Source organism: Nelumbo nucifera, chromosome 8, assembly GCF_055504915.1.
Source record: "Nelumbo nucifera cultivar China Antique chromosome 8, China Antique-T2T, whole genome shotgun sequence".
Lineage (NCBI taxonomy): Eukaryota > Viridiplantae > Streptophyta > Magnoliopsida > Proteales > Nelumbonaceae > Nelumbo > Nelumbo nucifera.
The window spans coordinates 37,975,122-37,983,761 of NC_142656.1; the positions used below are offsets into that span (position 1 = coordinate 37,975,122).

An 8,640-nucleotide genomic window follows, 5' to 3' on the forward strand; every position below is an offset into this window, starting at 1 on the left:
CATTAGCACTTGGCCCATGCTGATTCGAATAGTGGCTATTTCGCACACCATGGCTGAATGCACATCATTGCCATGGTGTCCTTAAGATCATTGGATGATATCCCTATGTGATGGGGCTCACATCAGCTTCCTCCCCAAGAGGAACTATGCGGAACCCTAGCCGTTTAGGGCCCATCTAAATCTGACTTTATGAAAGCTAGTGGGAGCCACTTTGGTTTGACCTAAATAAAACTAGGGCATAATTATTCGTTCCCTCTTGAAAATATAAGTGCATGTGATAGGGAGATTCATATGATGAACTCTCTGAAGGCCTTCCATCATTAGCATGAAGATGGGTCCTTCAGTAATAAGGAGATGCACCATAAAATTGGGTTATCTATTTGCTGTTGGATCTATTGGATTGTTTAATAAGATGATAGGGGTGTCATAGACTGATTGGGAGGGGCCTATCCTAAAATGGAAGACTCTCTCACGGTACCTTGGCATTCACGAATATGATGGGTAAGCACTTACTGGACAAAAAGGTTTAACCTAAAATGACAATGAACCTTGTCTGACAGTGGCCAAAGGGAAAGCTCATTAGATGAGTGGATATGATCCTTCACAGTAGATGGTGGGGTTATGCAGCTGAAACAATTGGCTCCATGCACTATATGTGGTTTTCCACATTTCTAGAGACATAGTTCGTAGTCTTCGTTACTGAGATAGGAGGGAAATCTCAAAGATGAATAAATGGAAATGGAACATAGATTAAAAGCCATATCTATGTAGAAAACATGAATCAATTTAGGTTATGGACTAATAATCTGTCTTGCTTTTATCAGAAATGAAAAACAGACAATTCACCAAACTGTTGAACGATAACAAACTTAAGGGCCTAAATTGTGCTAACTGGTACCGTAACCTTATGCTGGTATTAACATCCAAAAAATTGGACAAGGTTGCTAAGAACCATGCTCTGGATAGTCTGGGTGATAGGGCTTCTGAGGCACATAGGAAGGAATATCAAGAATGGGAAGATAAGAATTCTCTTGCCCAATGCTACGTCATAGCCTCCCTTGACAATCCAATATAGAGACAATTCGATCAGATCGAAGTGTCCAAGGATATCCTGGATAGTCTGAGGACAATATATAGAGAGCATAATCGTTCTACTCGTCAGATGGTCTTAAAGCTATTTATGACCACAAAAATGACCAAGAGCCAGATGGTTCATGACCATTGTCTCAAGATGATGGGTTACATTAATGAACTAGACACACTCGAGTTAGGGCTAGATCATGTCACCAAGGTTGATGCCATCCTAAATTCCTTGCCTTCCTCCTTCAATCAATTTGTCATGAATTACATCATGAATAAGCTAAATGTTAGCCTTCAGAAACTCAGCAATATGTTAGAGGGTTGAAGAACAAATCAAGAAGGATAAACTGATAGCCATGCTTGTTGAAGGTGGCAATTCAGGTAAGAAGAAGAGGAATGCAAAGAAAAAGCCTCAGAAGAAGCCTAGCAAACTGAAAAAGCAAAAGAAGGACAAAGCATCAGATTCCTGTCACTTTTGCAAATAGACCGACCACTAGAAGAGGAATTGTCCTCAATATCTGGATACTAAGAAGCAAGGTAATTTTGAATCTTTTATCATAGAGACCAATTTGTTGGTCACTTTTGCTTCCCGGTGTATTGACTCTGGGGCTTCAACTCATGTGTGTAACTCACTGTAGGGGTTCAAGATAAGCAAAAGACTGAGTGATGGACAAGTGAAGCTCTACTTGGGGACTTCTGTAACTGTTGTAGCTACGGCCATAGGCACTGTAGAATTAGTTTTCAGAGAAGGAATTATTGTACTAAAAGATTGTCTTTTCGTACCTTATTTAAGAAGAAATTTGATTTCTATCTCAAAATTGTGCATGGATGGTTATTCTATCTTATTTAGTAATGTGATTACTATTAAATGGAATAACAAATTACTCGCATATGGAGAACTTGAGAACGAAAATAATCCCCAAGAAGAGAACTCGTGATATAGTTAATCCCACATGCCTGTGGCATTACCGACTTGGCAACATCAACATAGATCATATCACAAGGTTGGTAAATGATGGTCCTTTGGATTTTCTAACTGTAGAAGATCTTCCATTTTGTGAACCTTGCCTTTAGGGTAAGATGACAAAGTGGCCATTTACGGGAAAGCCTGAAAGATCTACAGGCACACTTGACCTAATACATACTGATGTTTGTGGTTCCCTGAATGTTAGGATACATAACTAGCACGTTTATTTCATAACCTTTACCAATGACTATTCTCGCTATAGTTACATGTACCTAATGACACATAAGTCTGAATCTTTTGAAAAGTTCAAAGTGTTCAGACAAGAATTCGAGAAACAGTTAGGGAGAGAAATTAAGACCCTTTGATCAAATCGAGATGACGACTATCTCTCTGACGAATTCAATGACTACTTAAAGGAAAATGGGATTGTATCACAACTAGCTCCTCCTTCTACACCACAATTGAATGGTGTATTAAAGAGGAGAAATTGGACTCTATTAGATATGGTCCGATCACTTCTCGTCCACTCAGAGTTACGTACATCCTTTTGGGGTTTCACATTAGAGACTACGATTTACATGCTGAACCAAGTTCCAACCAAATCAATTCCTAAGACTCCATATGAGTTAGGGAGTTAGTCTGAAGCTCGTCATCATTCGCCTCCCCATCATATGCTTCGAACTGCAAGGTCAGTACTTCGATCTCGACGGGGATCATGGCCTCCATTCCATTAGTCATATGAAGGGTGTTTCACATATTGCGGTCTTAATGGTCGTCATATATTCCAAAAGGACACTAGGTAGCTCTGTTAGACAGTGTATATGCCCGTATCTCCAATCAGATTGATGTACTTGATGACATTTATTGTAAATGAATAAAAGTACATAATTGATTCATGTGTTTTGGTATGTTTCTGTGTAATACCCTTAAACTGGACACTTATGAGATTTGTGTTACTTTAGAATCTTCACAGCCATTGGATAGATCTAGGGAGATTCATCCTATCAAGGCTAACAATGATGTGCCGCCAAGTTGGTTGGGGTGGTTTGTCTCAGCCACCAGGGTGAGACCTGAGGTACATGTAGTGTGGGTTTTCTTGAAACCCTGAACCGGACCAAAATTCTAGTATTACCCTGGACCTTGCAGATAGATTGGCAAAATTGGAAAGTTACACCTGACCCCTAGACTCAATTATGGTACTACACTAGGTGTTAGATCAGGCTATATTTGATATGCCAATCAATGAGATCCTTAGAGGGGGTCAAAACCTGGGTATGTTGGGACAGTCCAAGAATTCATCTGAGTGGGTGATCATAGTGACAGGATCAGCCCCTTTGTCAAACAAAGTGAATGATCGGGTACTATACTCTCTCTAATGGAAACCTAAACTACCGGTAGTTGATATCAAACATTGAGATTTGTTTTTGCAAAATACATTTATATAGAGATATACATATATATATATATATATATTATGGTTTCAAAATGTTTGAAAAATGTTTTAATTCTCGGGATCCATGTGAGTAGAGAGTGCAACACTGTTCCTTGCAGCCAAGGGAGAGGTCCTCTCTAGTCAGACAGTGTTTGAACATTATGTGCTGAGGAGTTAAGTGTAAGACCATTGAGGGTAAACCTGATGGGATAATCTTGCGTCTGCCCATACTCCTTGGGTTTTCATAAGGTGGCAGGACCTAAGGACCATTTAGTGTAAATGTTGGGCCCATTAAGAGGCCATGATGATGGACTTAGGGGTTCACTGTCTCCTATAGTGAATTTGACCAAGTTTTGTAACAAAGGCTGGGCTGAACCCATGTGGCTGATGTGTTGAATGATGTAAGGGTCCCACACCATACAAAGAGAGCCAACTGGGCAACAGGTTAAAGGTTTAAGTGAGCACATAGGTTTAATGGGCCAAAAGCCCATTTTGAACTGCGCTTAAATTGGTTAATTAAAAGGAGGCAAGAACTTATTTATAATTTGATTAGGATTAGCTGAATGGATAAGAGAAGTCTTATCCGATCAAGAGTCCAGATCCAAATATCAGATTTGGATCAAGAAACTCTCTCCTAATTAGATTAGGAGGCTTATCCAAAGAAGACTATAAATAGGGGCAAATTCCTTAGTTTTACTCACTACAATCTGCAGAATTCTCTCCTTGTTCTTGCAATTACTACCCAGTTCAATCTCCACCTATGAAGAAGAGTTATTGATATTATCTCATGGCTGAAGAAACAATCTGAAGTCATGCTCACTAGCCCTTTACTCAATTCTTGCTGAAGAATTCAGTTCCTGTTGATCTTGCTTCACTATGCATTGTGTCATCTTTAGTGGAAGAGGGTTTTGGTTTTTACTTGGGCATGAACACCTTCATTGGGAGTTACCATTACTTCGTATCAGGTATTTCCCTCTCCTCCCTTTCGTTTTAGATCTGGTCGGGTTTTGTTTCAAGAATGATCCTTGAAAATGTAGTTTTCTAAAATAGGGAATGTGATTCCCAAAAGGGATAGAGAAAATTTTTTTGAAATTTCGCCCGACCTTCCTGCATGGTTCAGCTATCCACATGATGGATCTCTCTTCCCTTCAAGCTCATCCACCCATAACCCCTTAGCTCACGCTGAGCGAGCTTTTAGTCTTCAGAGGATAGCCCTATTCGTCACTTCAGCCTGTCCATTTGTCGGCAGGTGTGCCACCGAAGTGAAGTTTTGCTAGAACCCCATCTTGGCACACCAGTTCTGGAACTTGATGTCTTCAAACTATTTCCCATTATCTAATATCAGCACCCTCGGTAATATGAAGCGGCACACTATGCTTTTCCAAAAGTCATTCTACACATTTTGAGTTGTAATTGTTACCAGGGGCTCAGCCTCCACCCACTTCGTAATGTAGTCCACTGCCACTACTAAGAATCTTCTCTGCCCAGTTGCAGGTGGGAATGGTCTGGGGATGTCTATTCCCCACTATGGAAAGGGCCACGGGCTGGTCAGGTACTTCAGATCGGCAGCAGATTAATGAAGGATATTGGCATGCTTCTAATAGTTGTCACATTTTTTAATGAGCTCGAGTGTGTCTGCCTTGCTAGTAGTACCCTTGTCTTAGTGCCTTTTGGGCTAGTGCCCTGCCCCCCCCCCCCCAAGTGTCCTCTGCAAAATCCTTCATGGATGTCATAAAGTACCCGGTCTACTTCTGAAGGCCGCAAGCAATGTAGGTAGGGGAGTGTGAAGGACCTCCTATACAGCCGCCCGTCTATAAGAACGTACCAAGCTGACTGATGCTCTACCCTCCGATCTGCATTGTGTTATGTTGGTAGGGTCACGTGGAGCAGGTAGTCAATGAGTGGGTCGATCCAACTCGTTTTTACTGGCAACACGGGAGCGACCTCTCCTGCCCCCTGAGAATGCTGGGCCGAGGCAGGTCTTCTATGTAAACTATCTCCATTGTGTTGTCAATGGTACTGGCCAATCACAATAAAGAGTTGGCCTCAACATTCTAGGACCTTGGTATCTACTGGATGAACCATGAGCAGAAGGTCAGTAGTAGTTATCTCACTTTGAACAGATAGGCCACCATAGTTGGGTCACGAGCTTCGTAGTCTCCGTTGACTTGATTCACCACTAGCTGGGAGTCGCTGCACACTATTAAGTGCTTCATGCCGATTTCCTTTGCTAGACTCAGCCCAGTAATCAATCCCTCATACTCCACTGGAGAGCATACTCCAGCTTCACCTCGCTTGGCCCATAGAGTATTAGTCCAACACCGTTTCCTCGCTGGTTAGACAGGCAATCGAGGTGGAGGATCCAGGGCTCCTCATCCTAGGTCAGCCCTGCTCCGACCAGAACCGGTGCCGCACTGGTTGACATCTCCAACATGTTAGCAGGCTCAGCCAATTCAGGGGTCGGCATGCTGAACGTGCATTCTGCCACAAAATCGACCAAGACTTGGGCTTTGATTGTTGGGCATGGCTTGAATCGGATGTCATATTCACTCAGCTCGATGGACCACTTCGTTACCAGACACTTCAGGCTTCAGTAGAACATGCTTCAAAGGCTTGCTTGTTAGGACAATAATTGTGTGGGCTTAGAAGTACGGACATAATTTCCAAGCTGCGACTACTAGCACGTATGCTAGTTTCTCAATGTCAGGGTATCTGGTATTTGCAGCCTACAAGACATTGCTTACATAGTAGACTGGTCATTGGACCCGGTCTACTTCCCTGATTAGTACCAAGCTGACTATCTCGTCACTCGCTGAGAGGTACAATTAGCTCGTCGCCATCCTCGGGTCGGGTTAAAACCGGTGTAGTACTTAAGTATTTCTTCAACTCGTCAAACGCGAGCTGACATTCTTCGGTCCACTAAAAGTCTTCATTCTTTTTTATTGCTTCAAAGAATGATAGGCACTAACCTGTCGACTTAGACATAAATTGGGTTAGGGCAGCTACCGGGTCAGTTAGCCTTTGGACCACCTTTAGCTTTTGGGGCGGTCTCATATCTAATATGGCCTTAATTTTGTCCAGATTGGCCTCGATGCCACATCGGTTCACTATATAGCCGAGGAACTTGCCCGACGTGACCCCGAAGACACACTTGTTCGGATTGAGATTCATGTTAAATTTTCTCATAATTTTAAAAACACAACTTAAATCATCAATTAAAGAGCTCAAAAATTGGGTCTTCACGACCATGTCATCAACATAACACTCCACTTTATTTCCAATTAGAGGTTCAAAAACCTTGTTTACAAGTCGATAGAAAGTTGCTCTAGCATTTTTCAACCCAAAGGGCATTACTTTATAACAGTACAGCCCCAATTCGGTTACAAATGCAATTTTCTCTTGGTTAATACGTGCATCCTAATCTGGTTGTACATAGAGTAGGCGTCAATGAAGCTTAGCAACTCGTGCCCCGAGGTCACGTCTACCAGACGGTCAATTCTAGGGAGTTGAAAGCAGTCCACCAGATAGGCTTTGTTAAGGTCGGTGTAGTCGATGCACATATGCCACTTTCCATTGGACTTCTTCACTAGCATAGGGTTGGCCACCCAGCTCGGGTATTGGACCTCCTTAACAAAGTCTACTGCGAGGAGCTTCCTGATCTCCTCGTCAACTACCCTTCACCTCTTCGGGACGAGGTTCCATTTTCTTTGTCTAATTGGCTTGACTGAGGGGTCCATATTAAATCTATGAGTAATTGTGCTAGGGTCAATACCAAGCAGTTTTGCCGCGGACCAAGCAAAAACATCGAAATTTTCAAGTAGAAAACTTACTAGCTACGATCTGATGGGGTTCGCTTAGCAGTGCACCGATTTGGAGGGTCTTCGTCAGATCGTATTCGGAGACTCAGATATGGACGGTTTCCTCCATCGGGGTAGCTCGTTCCTCTGTATGCTTGGGTGGAGACTCTAGTTCGACATCATCTACCAACTTTGCCTTGCCCTTCAGTGCGACCATGTAGCACTTATGCGATTTCAACTGGTCACCTCACACAACCCCTACTCCGCAGTCTTTCAAGTACTTCATCGCCAGATACTAGGTAGACACAACTGCACGAAGGGTGTACAGAATGGGCCGACCTAAAATCATGTTGTAGGGGGATGGATTCGCGACCATGAGGATGGTATGCTCGAAGAACACTAAGTTGGGCCACGTTCTTGCTGCAACGGGCACTATGATGCGTCCAAGGGGCCTGACTACTTCACTGTTGAACCCTACCAAAGGTGAGGTTGTAGGCTGCATATCACTTTGTTGCAATTGTAGCTTCTCAAAGGCTTCTAGAAAAATGATATCTATTGAACTACTTAAGTCCACCAATATCCGCTTTACCTCGAAGTAATTAATCACTAGCAGCTTGACAATGAGGGCATCATCATGTGGATACTGTATCCCACGAGCATCATCCTCCATGAAATAAATGGGTTCTTCGATCCGAGGTCGTTTCGGTGGATTTTCTGCTTCATGTTCGAGTTCTTGAACTGAGGTCTTCCCTGCCGAAGTGTTACACCTCGCAACAATGGACCCACCGGTGATCATGTTGATCACCCCGCGGATTGGTCTGTCCTTAGGCAGTTGTTGTTGTCGGGGTGGCTGTTCATTTCGCCTGCTTGACTCTAGAGCTTCTCTTCTTTGGTCGGCTTGACAGTCCATTGATTCTCTGCCTTCACGCAAGATGTACTTCTTTAGGTACCCGCAGTGGATAAGCTCTTCAATCTCGTCATGGATATTCCGGTAGTTCTCAATGCTATGCCCAGTGTTATGATGAAAATGACAATAGAATTTTAGGTTCCTAGTCGCTGGATCTCCTCGCAGCTTGGGCGGCCACTTGACAAAGGAAGAGCCTTTGATTGCCATCAGGATTTCTCCTCTCTTTGTATTGAGGGGGGTGTAGTACGTCCTTTCAACAGGTGGGGTCCTGGATTGCTGACTTGACGTAGAACCCCGAGATGGTGACCTTGTTTTCTGACGGGGAGACTTGCTTCTCCTTGGTGACTTACTCTTCTTCCACCTGTGCTTGCTGTTTCTTGTTTCTTCATCCTCTCTCTTCCTTTTCTCACCCTATTGGATCTCTACCTTGGTGTTGAGATCTTCTTCTGTGCTCATG

The 8,640-nt window shown here is 43.1% G+C and overlaps 1 protein-coding gene across 1 annotated transcript; it reads right to left on the bottom strand.

Moving 5' to 3' along the window:
* Positions 1–7,571: 7,571 nt before the first annotated feature.
* On the bottom strand, positions 7,572–8,390 carry LOC104589790 (uncharacterized). Its single transcript, XM_010248227.1, has one exon. The coding sequence runs from the start codon at positions 8,388–8,390 to the stop codon at positions 7,572–7,574; it is 819 nt and encodes a 272-aa protein (XP_010246529.1).
* Positions 8,391–8,640: the final 250 nt, after the last annotated feature.